This window comes from Dromaius novaehollandiae, chromosome 8 (assembly GCF_036370855.1).
Source record: "Dromaius novaehollandiae isolate bDroNov1 chromosome 8, bDroNov1.hap1, whole genome shotgun sequence".
NCBI lineage: Eukaryota > Metazoa > Chordata > Aves > Casuariiformes > Dromaiidae > Dromaius > Dromaius novaehollandiae.
The window spans coordinates 23,616,425-23,634,780 of record NC_088105.1 but is presented as its reverse complement, the minus strand read 5'-3'; the positions used below and the strand labels follow the sequence as shown (position 1 = coordinate 23,634,780).

At 35.8% G+C, this 18,356-nt stretch overlaps 1 protein-coding gene across 9 annotated transcripts in view; it reads right to left on the bottom strand.

Annotated features, from left to right (window-relative positions):
* Positions 1–18,356, bottom strand: part of ZNF644 (zinc finger protein 644) — an 83,092-nt gene that overhangs the window by 10,563 nt on the left and 54,173 nt on the right. For 6 of the 9 annotated variants that reach the window (XM_026116561.2, XM_026116560.2, XM_064515934.1 and 3 more), the window contains 4 exons: positions 9,763–9,836; positions 5,373–8,413; positions 4,591–5,196; positions 1,918–2,040 (listed from right to left, as the gene is read on the bottom strand). In XM_026116561.2, coding sequence (XP_025972346.1) covers positions 1,918–2,040; positions 4,591–5,196; positions 5,373–8,382 — 3,739 coding nt within the window. In that variant the 5' untranslated portion in view covers positions 8,383–8,413; positions 9,763–9,836. Of the gene's footprint in view, positions 1–1,917; positions 2,041–4,590; positions 5,197–5,372; positions 8,414–9,729; positions 9,837–18,356 lie in introns of all 9 variants that reach the window. The other 3 variants (XM_026116564.2, XM_026116562.2, XM_026116563.2) reach the window with 3 other exon arrangements.

The following is an 18,356-nucleotide window of genomic DNA, read 5'->3' as shown; positions in this document are numbered from 1 at the left end:
TATGTTTGCTTTAAAAGATAAACGAAAAGCTTTATGAAAACATATTGTCTGTCTTCATACAGCTTCAAAGATGAACCCAAACTGAAGACATCTCAAAATTGCTCTCAACTGCAACCATTTTTTCATAAGAAAAGCTGAGATCTCCAAGAGCAACACTCATAGCAGAGTTTAAAACCAGTGCATGCTAGTGAAATCTTAGATTAAAAAGTCATTCTCTTTAAAAAAAATTTTACAACAATATATTGTGGAGTATCAAGTAAAGCCACTGTTTAAAAAGCATATTTTCTGGTCTACTAATCTTTCATTGCATTTTCTCAATTGAAAAGTCAACAAACAAATTGTAAAGTTCACAAAGTTCACAAACTTTGCAAAGCTACAAAAGTTTTAATGGTAATGATTAAATTAATATTGGTTAATATACACTGGTTGCATAATATTATAGCTACAATTTAAGTCTTTAAGTCACTGGTTCCAATGAAAGGCCTTTATCTGTGTGGCATAAACTATTGTCTGGCTTCCAGGCCCAAGTGACACAAGACTCAGGAGTTTTCTTCTTAAGTTCTTTTAAAAAAAACCCTAAGAAAAGGCCAACTGTTCTGATGAGTATGCTACTACTTAGTTAGCAAATTAATTAAAAAAAAAAAAAAAAAAGAAAAGAAATCTCAAAGCATCTTACAAGCTACCTTCACTTTTCCCATTTAGCAAAAGGGAAGCTGAGGTACAAAGAGCTTGTCCCAGGATCCAACCTCTTTGTACATCTAGTCTCTTTGCCACAGTGCCTCCTCCCCTCCTCCATTTAATTATCATTAGATTCAATGTGCCCCTTGCAGAATCACTAAGTGTATTCTCCTACACAATGCACATATTGCATCTGCTGACTTCATTCCAAGTCTCCTTTGTTATAGCGTTAACCTAGGGTAACGTAAGACCTGACATCCACAGTCCCAATCTGTAAAATAAGTATTTCTTTCAGCCTTCTGCAAAAAAAGCCTGAGACTCAGTTTACATGTTGTTCTTCGCATAATGAATTGCATCTATAGACACAAGTAGATCATGCATTTTACCAAAGCATTATGTAAATGTCTGTACTTGCTGATGATGGGGGGAGGGCAGACAACCCACAAAACTGATGGCTGCCCTTAAGTAATTAATATTCCAGACTTCCTATTGCCCAATTTTCTCACTCTATTCCAAGCTCTGCTCCCCAACCTGCTGTTGATCATATGAAGTCTTCCTAATCTCGGCAATACTCCAAGTAAACTCAGGAATTTGCCTACAGCCAAGCGAACTGCAGGTCTCTAGAAAGGAGTCTACATCAGAATATAAACTATTAGAGGAACCGCAGTATGAAATGTGTTTTAATTAAAAAAAATTAATAGCAGTGCCAAGTGTGGTACTACACTCATTCCTTGTCAGATCAGGTAGTTTTCGATTTGTGAGCCAAAAAAATGAAACCGACTACATATACAATGTGTTGTTAGAGAGGCATATACTGTAAAATTAGTCGCTTCTCCTATTTTAACTATTCTTAGTAATAACATAATAAGTTGTAAAAATTACTTGTTAAGTTTTTTTAAAATTTTTGAGATACTTCTAAAACAGTTTGTTAGAAGGCCAGCTAGCCATTTTGAAAGTTGTGATACGGTGGGAGAATGAATTGAAGCGAACATCTCAGTTTTGCTTACATACCTTAAGTATTGGATCCAAAACAAATCAGTCAGAATGAAAATCAGACATGAGAGTGGACAACAGCAACATACCTTTGTTTACAAGTTGCTGAAGTTCTATGGCAAATACAAATTCTGTTTTACCAGCGAAAGCTTCAAAATTATTTTGAATTAACATATGCTTTTGTCCAGTCTGATGAGGAAAATGCATCATAGACAGACTTGCTTTTACATCTGTAACAAAACATACCTGTCCCAGTCAAAAGTCCAGCACTCTTCTTTCGTGCATAAGCGCGTAAGTGGTTGGACAGGCTAACAGCACTTGTAAACGTCGTATTGCAATGCACACACGTTCTAAGCTTCACAGGCATACCTATCATTCAAAAGAAAACTATAATCCAGTTCTCTCTTCAAAAAATGAAATTCTCAAAGCGTTGTAAAAAGTTTTCTGTAATAAAGATGGTTTAAAATATATTCACTGCATTGATGTAATTGTTTAGTATATTAGAAGGATCCAAGTTAACCATCATTAGTTTTTCACGTAGTGCTTTAAGCCAAACCATGTTATTTGGAAAGACGAGAAAGGGGGCAACCTGGACCCTTAGGCTACTCTTGATTTAATACCTACTGTTAAGTTCCTACAAATGTCCATGTTATGCAGATCTAACCCCAAAATACAATCTTGCAATTTGAATAGCACAATTCTGTTGAGAAATTTCAAAGCTTGCAACTTTCCCAATAAAGAGAATTTAAAAAGTCTAGTTGACAAAGTGGTAATTAAAGTGTTTTACCCATAAGACTAAAAAGCTCAAAACTAAATTAGGCTGCTGTTGAAGGCTTGGAGAAAAAGGTGGTAAAACACGCCACTGAACAGCTGTTAGACAAAACATTTTGTTCAGTGCATTTTCTGTTCATTACCTTAGATGCGCAATCAATAATGCAAGTTAATGCTTTGACGTTTTTTGCTAAAATCTTTGTGCTAAATAAATGATCAACAAAGCAACATAGTATTTATCATAGGAAAACAGTGAAACAATACCGAACTCCTCATTTACCCATCAGAGAAACCATTACAATTTCCCCCCCGCTCAACTTTACCATAATGCTCTCCTTCACTTTACCAAAGATACAGTGTTTTCGTCAACTAAGATTTCAAGGTCTCTACTATTTATAAAAAGCATAAAAAAACCTGCTAGAACTACTCAGCTGGAAAGCCTGTTTGCAGGAAAGAAAGAATTCTACTCTCCAGCAGCCCACAGAAGACATGCTGTTTTTTCAGGCAAGTTATAGAAGAACACTTGGCTGGTAAAAAAAACAAAAAAAAACAAACAAAAAACAAATTTTAAAACTAAAAACAGAATTAGAAATATTTGCCTTTTTAAGTAAAATTAAGCTATTTCAACTTGATGTTAAAGATTTTCGTATTAACTCAACTGGCACAGTGCGTTAGTTGTCAAATTCTGTTACCTCAGCCACAAATAATTATAGGGCCCCATTCATAAATGTTAGTATTATGCAAGCATGTTTATTTTCACCTGGTTGTTCAACACAACCAAACAGGTGCTACCTAATATTCATCAGTAAACATTAAACAGAGAGCAATATAGTGTCAGATTTGGCAAGCTATTCCTTCAGCATTGTTTTTTCAAATAATTAATCCTGTCAGAGATACTCTTCCTTTATTAAGCAATCGCCTGTCTTAAAGGACAACCACAGACATCAAGACGACATTCAATGTAATTCTGTTCCACCTCTACTATCTCCCTTTAGAAAGCCACCTTTGTTAAGAAATGGATTGCCACACTTTGTGTAGTCCCCTAAAAGAACTTCTGAGCACATCAGATTTTCTGTTGTTGTTTGCTTTTATTTATTTAAAGGAAGACAAGAGTATAGGTGAAAAAGTACTAGGCACTGCCAGTTTTCTAACCTGCACTGAGTAATAACAAGAAAAATCAACAGAACCAAAAAGTCATGGGTATAAAAATAAGATCCTGCTCATCAGTCTAAAGAATGCTGCAGCATTATAAGGTGGTGTCCAAGCAAGAAATATGTAAATGCAAGCTCTAGATATACACTAAAAAGGATGCTCTAAGAATTGCCCAAGACTAGAGAGAAGTAGGTTAAAAACATCATTCTAAAAACTGTTCTATTAATACAGAGTGTCTAGGAAGCTAATTATGGAATTGTTTTGTTAGCACAATTCTCAGAGGAGGGGAAATATCTGTCCATATCAGTCAGGGGTTGAGTATTAGAACCCTGCTGGCAAGAACTGTATTAAAACAAAGCTTGAACTAGCACAGGTCTTCATTCAGGATGGACAGGCCCTAAAAGCAAGCATCAATTTCCTACAGCAGCCACAATTTTACAACAAACAAGAAATTAATTTATGTTGAAAGAGTAAGTTTGTCTAAGTTGTCAAAATTAGTCAACAGAAATTCATCATTTTAGAATATTATGCTTTTATAAGGGTGTCAGCAGTTCTGTCAATTTGAGCAAATGCTACTTTGCACAAGCCTCAAAGATTTAAATGAAGCAGTTCCAAAACCAGTAGTCTTAAAGCCCAGATGTCTGAGAACTGTTAGTCTACCAAATGCACATGAACACTTCAACTTATTGTTATTGTAGGATGTGTTTTCTTCCTTACTGAGGATCATTTTGTATCCACTTTGAATTCGCATGCCCAACCAAATGCAGAATAGGAACTACATTCCATGCAAAAGAACTCGGTGCTTCTGAATAGTCACTTTAGGAAAAACACATAAGAAAAGTTTGCTGTGCTACCTCTTGCAGTCAGTGTCCTCTGAAAATGAAACATGAATTAAATGAACAGATCTCCAAGTAAAATACTCTACACTCATACACTTTCTACGAATGAAAGGATTCTTTGGAAATGTAGTTAAGACAACTAGAAACATCATCTTACCTGACTGCATAGTCAAGTCCATTTTTTGCGGCTGATACATCAATGGACTGTCTTCATTTAATGGAAGAACACATTTCTGAACAAACCTCTTTCTTGCAGTTTGATTATGAATCTTTTGAGGAGAAATATCAGGATTCCTTTCTTCTCCTAACCTTTTGTTTTTCAGAAGTTCTATCAGTGTAAGTGACTGATTTTTTTTTTCATCATGTAGTACTGCTTTTGTTTCATCACATTCATTTAGGAAACTCAGCCCTTCTTCCTCTGATGCAGACACAGATGTATCTTCAGTCTTTAGGCCATTATGGTATGCTTCAAGAGGTATAACATTCTGAGATAAAAAGTCATCATTTGATGCAAATTTCTGAGCAACAAACGGTCTGGGAATAATGCGGCGACTGTTCAAAGCCTTTAGGATTTTTTCATACTTCTCTTCATTTTGCATCATCTCATTCAGAACACAGATTGGAGACTTGTGTGCATCCCACTTGGTTTTGCCAAGCCTCTTCAGGTGTCCTCGCACATGATTAGACAATCCAATTTTAGTATCGAACCAGCCTCCGCAGAGCTGACATGTATGCTCAGAGGAAGTTTCAGATTTCTCAATTGCTACAAAGAAAATAATCGTTTTCAAGTATTTTGACACTTAATTACACACAGTTTAACATTAGAATAGCAAACCACAAGGATGAGAGGCTTTACAACAAGATAAAGCAAGTCCTGTCTAATGCTCAGTAAATCCCTTTGTCCCCTTCACTGCATACCCAAATTTTAAAAAAACTTACCTTTTCTAACACGTTTAACAGGAGTTCCTGTTCCAGTTCTTTTAAAATGTTGCATTTTGTCACTTGTTGCTATCTGTTCTGGTGAAACAACATGACGGGCTTCATAGCTTAATCCAGCTCTGTGAAGATGTCCTCGGACATGATTGGACAAGCCAACACCTGTTTCAAATGTTGCTGGACAATATGGGCAGGACTTCTTTTCAAGCGACAAATCAGTCCAATGGAAAACTGAATTATGCTTTGGCAATGCCGATCCTACATTTTCTAAATTCTGAGGATCATGCAAATCATGCAGGAAGTTACTACCCTCAGCATCTTCATAATACTCAAAATAAAAGCCATCATTCTGCTCATAACTAAGTGAAGATTTATCACCAGCTTCATGATCTTCCATTTTACCTTTGAATATGGGGAATAGGTTTACATGCTCCTGATTAATATCACTGTAAGATTCATCCTCCACAGATTGTGTAGTGTAATCACATAGTTCAACATTATCCCATGAACTTTCATCCTCCGTTTCATAGCTGTCTTTTTTTTCAGCAGAGTTAAGTTTCTGTAAAACAACAACAGTCATTTTATGCAGAAAATCTGGATAGCAATCCAAATCATCTCCTGTAACAGAGCCTTCCCTCTTGGATTCTTTAACCACTCTTTTAACAGCTACATGCCTACGATCTTTATAGCCTTCTGCCCTTTTGCAATCAAGATTATTTGAATCCATGACAAAACAATTATTATGGGGACTATTTGACGAAGAAAACAAATGTAAAGAACCGACAGAGCTGGACTCTTCCTTTTTTAAATGTAAAGGATAAGAGTCACTAGATTTTTTAATCATCCTGTAGTTTTCATATTTGTTTCTATACAAATAATTACTGCTTGTTTTGACACTAGCTTTCTGCTTTGCTGCTTGATGAAAATACTTAGGTTTCTGGTCATTGCTATTTCTAATCAAAAAGGTCTTGTTTGTAGAATTTAGATTGCACACACTTACAGCTGACTGCGAAACGCTTTTCCGAGCCTTCTGTATCCTGTAGGGTCTCTTGTGAAGTTTTGTGAAGTTACTGGACTGTGAAGTAGAGCCAAATGATCTTTTTACATCCTGTTTTAAAACAGAGTTCTTTGGAAAAGTAGAAGATTGTTTGATCAACTGTTTTGTCCTGCTACCAAAATCTAAAGATTCTTCAATTATGCTGCCTTTTCTTTTTTCTAATCTAAGATGGCTACCAAAGGGATCAATGCATGATGTTGGATGCAAATATTCCATGTGTTTTTTTAAAATGCTTCTAGCTGATGTAGTAAACGGACACATCTTACACATGTACGTTGATGACTTTTTTGAGGATCCTAAATATGGATCTTTCATGGATGCTTTTTTCTGTGTTTTCCTCTGGGATATGTCGCTACCGATAATTGAACATTTGACTACTGCTCCATGAGCAATCCCTCGATGGCATTCCAGTTCATTTTCTGTCACAGCCATGAAATTGCATTCCTCACAGCAATAATATCTTTTATCTTTTTCATGGGTCTTTGCATGCTGCACAAACGTTTTGGGACAATTGGTACCAAATACACACTGTGGGCACTGTAACCGTGCACTCCTACCCTCATCCTGAAGTTCTTTCAACTCACGGATTTCTTCCATCAGTTTCTGCCTTCTTTCCTGGTGAATTATCATATGTTTAAGAAGTGAATTACGATCTCGAAATGTCCGTCCACATTCCCTACATGCATAGGGCCTGGGGACATTGAGATGTCGGAAATGACTATTCCCATCTAAATGGTACATCATATGCCTATGCAGATGTTTCTTCTCCCTAAAATTCACATTGCACTTTGTACAGGGATAAAATGATGGTTCATCAGTACTGAAAGTAGATGGTGATTCAGAATCATTCTGTTCACATTTATTTTTTAAAGTATTGGAAAGAAAAGTGCTAGTGTGAACAGGAGAAGCATCTTCTGCACAGTTACTAGCAGGACTATAAATCAGCTGCTGAATAGCATCAACAGCTTCCAACTCTTCATCTGTTGATTCGGGCTTTACTTTACTCAATGAATATCTTTGTGGTTCTATTATTTGTAGCTCCTCATTCTGCTCTAAGAAGTCAACATTTAGTAATTTTGATTTACTGGGAATATAACTGGTATCACTAAAACAGTCTTCAGTATAGCGTGTTATTTTGCTAACATCCATTTTTCGTTTTCTCTTTTTTTCTAGACCTACTTTACAGTGAATGGGAGACTTCTCTATTGTTTCTTCATTTGTCATAAGAAACTGTATAAACTCTTTTTGAGGATCCCAGCTGGGATCACATCCTGATCTGAAACCACTTGTACCTGAGGAAACACCTGTTAATGTGTCAACACAATCATCTTTTACTAGTAAATTTTTATCATCCTCACAAACTTCTACTTCGCCTACTAAAGTGCTGTCTACACTATTTCCTACTGATTTCGGTGAATCACAACCAATTGAAGCAGAGGTAGGTAGATTTTTAATGGAATGAGTCAGGTTCTTAGCATGTGCTACATCAGGTAACAAAAATAAAACTTGGTGCTGACTTGATGTCTGCGTTGTACTCTTTGCAGGCAGCTGAAGATCATGAACCACTGTCAAAGTTGAGCAAGAATCTGTATGACGACCTACAGACTGTCCAGTGGTTAACGAAACACTGCCTTTATTCATATTGGAAGTCTTGGTTGAGGTGGAGTGTGAAACTGGTCCATTAACAGCAGTTCCTCTAGGCAAGATAAAGTTTTCACTAGAAACAGTAGGAGCACCAGTGTGAATAAATAAAGAAGTCTGGCCTCCACTTAAGGCTTTTTCAGATCTGTCCCTTGAGAGCTCCTCAGACAGAGTCAATGTATTGTTCTTCTGAAATGACGTGTCACTCTCTTGTGGTTTAGGAATGCCACTGTCTTCCTCAGATACGAAATTATCATCACATAGGATTTCTTCTTTAGCACCAGTGACTTCAGGATTTATTTCCAAATCATCCATACTGCTGGTCTGTCCATTAAGTACATTTATACTAAAATAATAATAAAAACAAAAACAAAAATGAATCAGGCACTCACAGAAATAAATAATAATGGCAGTTTTAATTTACAATTTTCTCCAGGACCACCCTTTTTCATACTTTAAGCTGAAAAAATAATTTTTGAACTGGTTAAAAAATATATTTAAGATATTCAAGACATTTTTAAATTAATCAATAAAACAATAAAAATTGTATCCATTTATGGGCTACAATAACAACTATACAGCAAACTACTGACTGTCTAGTGTCCTAGTTCAAGATGTCCAAACACCTACGTGCAAGCAAAACGAGGAAAGCCCTATTGACAAAAATTGTGCAAACATATTGTGTGTACCTAAACATGAACACAGTTCCATCTTCAGTACTTTTCTGGACTCAAAACAAGTTATGAGTAAAGGCTTTGCAGACATCTGTAAGACTCATTTCAGTGAACTTTTTAACCATATTTGCCTTTAGCATCTGTGAAGCTAAATTAATCTGAAAGTATCACTTTGTTTAAAGTACTTGTATACCACTGATTGATACTACCCAGAAGCTTACAAAAGTGTTTGCTTTGGTATTAATACAGAGAATACAAAACTTATCCAGGTTCTAACAAATGATTACTGATAGAAACATAGCAAAGGATCATAAAGTTCACTGAAGAAAATAAATAATTTCTTTCCATTCCCATTTTACAAAAGAACTCTCCTTTAAAATCAGATCCTGCTTATGCTATATGGCCACCTTGAATGGTAAGCAAGTAAAATAGCATTACCTCAAAGGTGGAAAAATTAAGCAACTGAAAAAATGTTAATTAGGATTTATGTACCTTAGCAAATCACCATGTTGAATCCAGAGCATGACAACAGTAGTGTCTACTAGTACAGAGAGCTACTATATATTAATTCCCTCTGGGATACTTTGTGTACCTAAGTATGTTTTTCTACCAGTGATTTTCATTTGCATGCAAAATAATCTACCTGACACTTAGTGAGCACAAGGGGCTTGCCTACACATGAAAATCAGTGTGCAGTAAACTAGAGCGTGAATTTAAAGCTATTCAGAATTTACCACTTGTGTGGACGCTAAGAACACGGTAGGAATAAGTCATTAAAACATCCACCCCAGGAGCTGGAAGCATCTATCAATATTTGGGGGTGGTGGTGGTGGTGAGGGGAACACCACAAACCACACCACCATATATTTTATCCTTAAGGAGTACTCACTTAAGATCTTTTGGGAGATTTGGCTCCTGTCATCACGTATTTAGCTTCAGTTACTAATTAACATTTTGAATAAAAAGTTCTGTTAAAAGGAGTCATTACCTAGACTCCTTCAATTAAGATGTTATAACTCACAACAAGTGTCCAGGGCTCCTCGCAATGGTCCTTCGTCAAAACCAAGGAAGACCATGTCTGACATCCTTTTCTTCCTAAGGAGAGAATAAACAATCTGCTTAAAGGGCACCACTTTCATCTTTATACATCACAGACTAAAATGTTCAGAATTGCTATTAGTTTTTCAGTTATGATACACACTTATCTGTGCAATCCGAGGCTACCTAGGGCCTCATGGAAATTCAGCCATATTATGCTTGCTTCAGATCAGAAAAAGAATGAAACAAGTATTTAGTTTGTTAAAAAGAAGACTTCAATGTAATATGACTTTCTCACTATTTTTACAGCAAAGTATAGTTTAAGGCAAAATATAATAAAAAAGCTTCTCAATGCAAGAAGTTAAAAAAAGCTGCCTTTGCTACACAATCACTGAACCACCCAATATAGAAACACTACAGCAACACACATCAGTTCAGTAAGAAATGCTTAAAATATATAAAACACGATTATATTATTTATTAACATGCCCTTTTGCAAGCATGCTATTGGACAAAACAATTATTTTTTGTCTTATTTCTTAAATTTCTGAATTTCTTTGCTGCTTTGACACAGTTCAGTTTCTGCCATAATAAAAAACAGACTCCCAATAAGATCGTATTTAATGCTATCACCCTAAAATGGTGATGATGCACCACCAGCAGGAGTATTTATATCACATAGACAAGTTGAAATGGGCACCACAAACACGCACTAAAAATCAGTAATGCAAAAGTCAGTTAAAGGAAGCGATAGCTGCAAGCATGCACCACTGCACCTGCAACAGTTTTACTACTGAGTAGTATGAACTGCATATAAACTAGGCAGCAGAGTTCAAAAATATACACAAGAAGTTTAGAAGAAATTTAGTAAGTTAGTTATGCCAGAAAATTTGTATTCTCCTCATTTTATCATCATAGACGTAAACAAATGTATGCTCAGTCAATTCGAGAGCCTATATTAGCTTTTCTCAACAGGAAACAACATTGCTAACGAAGTGGTAAATTCAGTGTTAATGAGTGGCTTCACTGTTACCACCTCGGAGGTAAAACCTTCCATGCTCCAAGTTCCACCCATCTGTTCTGGTGTGAGGGGTTCAGAGGAAGAACATAAGGCAACTTCATTTGTACCCCCTGAACAGCAGGGTGGCAAACTGAGAATATCCTGCCTGCTTGGAGCCTGCAGTCCTCATTATCAGAATGACTCCCCAAAACTTCTCATGAGTTTACATGACGAAGACAAAAACCATGTTCCTCTGCAAACAAAACTATACGTGAAGACTCTAAATTAGTGTTAAAGCTTAAGTTAAAAAAATGGCAATGGCATCATACAATCACCCATAAACCAAGATTCCCTTCGAAGCTATCATAAACAATAGCTAAAATTTACATCGTGCAATTTTTAACAAACTCCTTCCCATATTGTGTATTTATAGAGATTGTGAACTATTCCATATGGATCAGATTAGAACATGTCTATGCTAACAGATCTGTCTCTATGTAATTCAGTCTTTGGATCAAGCCCTGAAGTTTACTATATCAGTAATATCACTGCAACATTTTAATAATTTTCTGCTAATTATCACGTTTTCAGCTATCAGGGTGGTGCGATTCCTTATTTTATGTATAGGACAACAAAATTATGTTAAGAGATTTAAGACGGTGCTATTAAAACAAGCATGTATCTTTTTAAATTACAGGAATTTCGAGTCTTGCGATAATAGAAGCAAAATTCAATACTTCATTTACAGTGAAATTATCTCCTCCAATGCGTAGGTACATATGCAATAATACATGCAGCTAGATAAATGCAATAAAACCTACACGCTGCCGTCGTCTGAGGAAAATGTTACTGTTCAACCTGCATCATTCAGGAAGCGCAATACTCAAACTGAAACACTACCTACCCTGAGCACTCTGGGTAGAGGGGACGAAAAACAAAACAAAGCAAACAAACCCCAGCCACTGTAGTAACTAAGATTCAACCAACACTATACAATACTCTTAGCATATTTCTATCACATAGTTTTAAAAGCATCTCTCTCCATCACACCAGAAATACACACAGTACTGATTGCCAGAATATATAGTAACTAACCCATATTTACTGTACTTAAAAAGCTAAACATTGACAGATTAAGCTTTTAATTTAATGTTGCAAATAATGCTTAATAGATCCCCTGCCAAGGCAAACACTATGCAGTTGGGCTAAATTTTTATTTAAGCACAGAACAACTGCTGACTAAAACCCTCCATGACATAACGTTTGCAGGTGCTATTGCAATATATTGAGGAGATATTGTATAAACACAAAGTGACAATGCTTCAAAAGCCTACCCGAGCACACACAAGTAGAAAACAATCAAGGATTTAGCTAGGCCACCTTCCACTCCACCTCAGTTTTATTATGGAATACTTGTAAATTTAACATGTTAAGTTCTTACATGGTTTTTGATCTATTTATTTTTTCATCAAACATCAGTTTTAAAAAATCATAATGAGTGCTGTAGATAAGGCCGCCTGTGGCCAGATACTGTAAACATTAAAAAAAGCGTAAGGTCAGATCTGTCTTCAAGCTGACAGATCATCATCTAAATGCCTTAAGCTAATCTCATTGTCTCAAAAATCTCGAACATTAGTATTTTTGCAAACTATCAGCACTTGCTATAACACCCATACTACACTACATCTTGAGGTTACTACAGAAGAAACGAGGTGATAATTGCATATTAACATAATTATTCAGTAATCCCTCTGAGCAAGCTTCCTAGGTCACTCAGTAATTCAGATTAGATGCAACCTTCCTGTCATCAGATCTATGCTGTCCACTTTCTGTTCATTAATAATTCTTTTTGATAGGAAATGTACTTAATTCCATTCTTCTATGTACATTATTAATTGTATTTATTACACGTAGGTTTACAACGTTCCCAAGTTCTCATTTCATAATGACAACCTTTGCTATGTAATAGGGTCACACACCAAATCAGAGTAATGCTTTCCTACAATGCTAGTTCATTCAAACCACACTCTGGAGCTAAGCATAGTTTGCTGTTGCCTCCTGGCAGTTTCAGTTAGAAATTTGTCAGTTTTGGTTTTATTTTACTGGGGGGGGGGGTGGGGGGGGGGTGGGGGTGGAAAGCACACTTTATTTTACAAGGGTTTTAGGATCTGAAAGCACACTGGAGCCGAAAAATTAAGATGGAGCAATTTGGATGAGTTTGTGAAAAGCATGAAGTGCTTTTCTGTGGTTAAATGCTAAGTTTCTCATTAATGCTAAAAGCATACACAGTGACTATTTAAGTAGCACAAAAACTTATAAATCATTTTTTTAAATGGACTGAATTTACAGCCTAGTTACAGAAACTGAAGAAATGTAAGTTATTTCAACAGTACTGTAGCAAAGGCAAAAAAACATGATACCCCCCCCCCCAACCCACTCGTTCTGTGCTAAGTAACTCTGTGTTAAGTCAAGTTCTTCAAGCAGACACAGGAATAACCAGGACGCTCAAGAGATGATTCAAACATTCAAGGGATACAAAGGTGTTTCAAGTTCCCCCTGACTTTCATTTAGATTTCTTATTTCTTCAAGACTTTGTTTTATGTAAATACAGAAAGCTAATAAAATCCACCATTTTATCCACAAGCATTCCTGCAATAAAGCTGAAATACATGAGATGATGGAATCAAACACACACGTTTTTAGGCAACAAACAGCAGACCAGAGAGCGCTTCAGTTTGTCATGGCATAGGACTAAAGCAGAGGCTCCTTCATTTCTGCCACAACATACAGCCTATAGCTTTATTAACTTAATTATGACAAACAGTGAAAAATTTAGGAACCTTTGGAAAAATGAAGGACCATCTGGAGAAGTAGGAGCTAGTACAAGTTTTACAGGAGTCCACTGAGGGAGAGAGGAGGAGAGAGACAGACAGAGACTGCCTCCTAAAGTACCAGGTATATTAGCATAAAGCAGACATTTTCAGAAAAATCATGTTAGATATTTGGATGATGTTTGTGTCTCTTCCACACAGTAATGCATAGCATAAACTCCATAACGACTGAGTTTTGGGTGTTATCTAGCAATACGAATACCCAAAAAAATGAATAAATTATGACACTTTTTTGATCATTAGAAAAGTGTTATAGGATTCTTTATTTCTTCTTAAAAGCTATCCTGATCCATTCTTCAGTTTGAAACAGAACTACAAAGCCTTACAACCAAAGGACAAGTCACTGACTCACTCTGCCCTCCTCCAGTTTTCTATTTGTGTTTGCAAATTAAATGTTTTAAAATACATTCCCTTCTACATAACATAGATGCAAACTATTTGTAGACTGCCTTACTTATCTTTAAAACCTACAAACTTTTGTAGTGAACAGAGCTTGTTTAATATGTATACTACAACACTAAGAACATTGCCCTCCCACACTTTACATACAAGCATGCGGTTATTAACAGAGCTATAGGCTGAAGGATTCTATCGAAAAGCAAGTATACCTGAAATTCTGATATGTAGCTGTTAACATGAAAACCCAAACACTGGAGAACTCTCATAGCTAATAATACCCCCACATCAGAACTGCTTTTTAAAGCAGTGAGGAAAAAACACTGCCACAACATGAAGAAGTTGCATTATTAAGTAAAGAAGTACAAAGTTACTACAGCCCACAGGAACGGCAGAACAATCACCACCTGTGCAAGTGATATTTTTTCCCAGTATGGATTCTTACCAAATTAAGAAACAAGAAACTAAAAACCAACATGGAAAATATTTTTCCCAATTGTCAGATTTCTGTAGGACAAGTTCACCATGGCCAAGTACGACAATAATCACACAGCCTTTTCTCCAGGAGCTTGCAGGAGATAACACAAGGGAGAAGGGAAAAAAAAAAAAAAAAAAAAAAATAGAAGTACCACTGCGCAGGAACTGGAAAATTCTCCAGTTCAGCTTCTATCAGCTGGACAGCTTTATCACAAAAGGAAGGTGTCCTGCACAGACCACGATTAAAACTTCAACTGCTGCTATTTGTGCAATCCCCCCTGATCAGAGACAGAAGTATTGATTTCAATTCCTACTAAAACACTGCAAGCCTTGATAGTGTAAGTACCATTTACGTCTCTTATTGCCTTACCAGAGCATATATAGGTCACTTAACACTGATCTCAAACACACTTCTCTGGATCTGTGTTTTAAGTGCAGACTCAGTTTAGACTAAGTACGACTAAAAAGAACCAAGCCAGCTAACTATTCCTTGTCTGATCATATGATGCTTCAGATTTCTAAGCTACTTCTACCTCTGCAAAACACATCCAACCTCAGTGCAAAGTCTGACAGAAATTCTAAACAAAAATATTTTTTCAAGACATCTGAAAAATTGAAATAAGATTTTTCCTATATTTCACAAAAAAAAGCGCATGTGTAATGCAGAATAGAGGAAAAAGAAACCTAGTGTTCTACAAGAAATTTGCTAGTTCCTAGGATTCAAAATTCACTATTAAGTCAGTAAATGTTTTAAAAAATTGAGTGCAAGCCAAGTTGCAAGAAGGTTTTCCATGATGAAATTTACTATTTCAAGTTCAGATCTTCCAGGAAAGGTAGGATGGTATTCTACTAACCCATCACCCTACAAAGGAAGCCGATCTTTTCAGCAGGATTATACTTGGAAACGTCAAGCCTCAAGCATAGTATTTCTCAGAAAGTTTATTTACCTGAAACTTTGTTTCTAATGGAACAGCTTCTTCAAAAGTTATGTATCAGCTCGTAACGGAAAAATGTTTCATAAAAAAAAGTCAATTTTAGCAACTTGATTTCTTGTCTGGAATATTTAAGAGCAGTATTTTAACATTTCACATCTTAAAGAAAAGATTTCACAACTGAAGCATGACTGTCTTACAATTGAAAAATCATGGAATATCACTACTGCCACCAACCATTCTCCATCTTATTTCTCTAATATTGATTTGCTTGGGAAAATAAATCAATTTGTCACTTACAATAGGATGCATCATGTTAAAATTCAATACCAAAGTCAATAAAATAAATGACAATACAATTTAGGTGCCAAAAGAATGAGATATATGACTTAATTTTTTTTTCTAGTTTTAAGTGCTAATGCAGCATTTTAACAGGGTTACATTGCCCAAGACTATTTAAGTGAATTAGATACTTCTAAAAGATGCCTAACCAATACAAAAACAAGATTTTGAATCTAGCAACCTCAGTTACAGCTTGAGTGGAAACTCGAGGCTTCCACAACTCCCCACCATATTCCATACCTCTGTCCATAAAGGATAATTGACTACTGCAGTCTCTACATTTATGCAGACGTCTATCTAGTTTGCGTTTTTGGTAGTAAGATCAAGTTTGAAGTGGCACACCAATAATTTCTCACTAAGGATAAGAAGAACTATAATCAAATTAAGTGTTCCAAGATGCACATGTACATGGCAATCAATAACAACACTCCAATTAAATGGATAAACGTTAGAAAAAACAGTTCATACTGCTGTGTTTAAACAATACTTGAGAGCAGCTTAAACAAAGATTTCCATTTCTGTTTATTCACACATAAGCAGAAAAAGAACCAATGCTGCCCAGACTAGATTTTATCATAATTACCTCAAAAAGTTTCTCGATTTTTAAAAAGACCCAATGACACAAACTTTAAAGAAGCCTATTTTTGAATTCATAACATTGTCAACATTGGGCTACAAGCAGTAGCCACTTTAGATGAAATATAGGAAATAATGCTTCTGATCTAAAGCCCTAAAAAGAGGACAAATTACTTTTGACAAAAGGTACAAATAACTTTGCTTCTACAAGATCCCAAGCAAGACTGTGTTTTATGATTAGAAAACTTTAAGAACAATTCATTCTTTTTATACTAAACATTACATTGTATTAGAAGTTTTTTTTTTTTTTTTTTTTTGGCTGTTCAAGAGACAAGTATGAATTTCAGTAACCGGTCACATCAGTAACGCAGCTTACTAACAGTACCTGCAGTATTTGCATCCAACAGCACTTTTTCAAAAGACTGGGGAGTTAGATCTTTGTCATCCTCAAGCCGTGTAGTAAGCTAACATTTTGAATTCTCTTATGAAAATATGGCCTTGTGACAGCAACTCTAGGAGGCATTTTCACCAAGTGCTGCTGGATTCTGAAGGTAGTAGACAACCATACCATACAACGTATGATACAACAGTTATGGGAATATACCCTTGTGACTAAAAATGTAGAGAACAGGTAGGACCTCCTAGCCCACAGTTAAGGCAAAGGGCTGTTAAGATGCATCAGATCCAGATTTGCTTGATCTCTCAAGACCAAATCACTGCAGAATCACTGTCTACTTAAGCCTAGTGATGATTTACCTGAGAGAATACTACAGCTAGAAAGAATTTGAAATTTTATTATGGTTTTTTTTTTTTTGGGTTCTGAAATTCCATGATCATGTAATTAAACCATTGCTACTGTTAAATATTCAAGTATCAAACTCCCTTATATATTGTCAGACAAACTGTAATGTTGTGATACTCCATAGCATACGTTCTTCTGTACCCTGACTCCCATACTCTGGTGGGCCCAAGATGGCCAGCTTCTCTCCTTTTTCCATCACTGTATTACAAACTTACTCTCACCTCTGCTCTACTGTCAAATGAGCACATTTAAAGCTAAAAACAAACATACACTTGCATTCCAAGTATCATTGCTTCCCTATGGTGACATCTTTCTCAAACTGAATTTCTTTGCTGACTGCCTACTTCTTGCATTCATAGACTTTACATGCAAGAAGATATCGAGGATTGGACTAAAATACACAGGACTTATCCAAGATTATAGTAGAGGCAAATAACTTATAACTGAACTGAAGTATACCTTCTACAACGTTAAACATTCTTTCTCTGGGAAAGTACTGAATTTCTTAATCCATCCGAAAGCAACTACTTGGAAATAAACGTACATCTCTTTCCATTTTATTTTTCTGCCCCCCAACAACTTCAGTTTTAAGTTGGTAAATCTTGCTACACCTTTGTTGCTAGAACTGTTTAGTATCAGACCTCTTCCTCAATTACTTAAAGTGATTACAAAATTTCTAACACTTGCTTAAGAAACTTAAGTACATAGAGGTCTTTAAGTCTCATTAATAAGGAATATTTGCCAGAAGGTTAAAAACTCTCTTGACTTAATGCTCTGTGATACTAATGCACAGTATTTCTCTAGAAACTCAAACTCTTACATGCATTGACAAATTCTTTTCCTTCCTATCAATCTCACATGCTTGCATATTTTTCCCTCTAAAAAACCTAAACCCTTGATAGAACACTTTTTTTTTTTCCCATCACCATGACCTGCCTTTAGTCAAATGTATTCTGATGCCTAATGGAAGGTACCAGCAATTATTTACTTAGACACAATATGATGAATGTTTCATTCTATTAACTAGCAGCAATGTTCCTCACGCTCAGATTTTATTCACTTCACTTTTTCTTTCATTTTAAAATATCAGCAATATAGGCACAAAAGCATTTTATCAAAAAAGTTTCCAACTACTATTTCTGACTCATCATTTTGACAGTT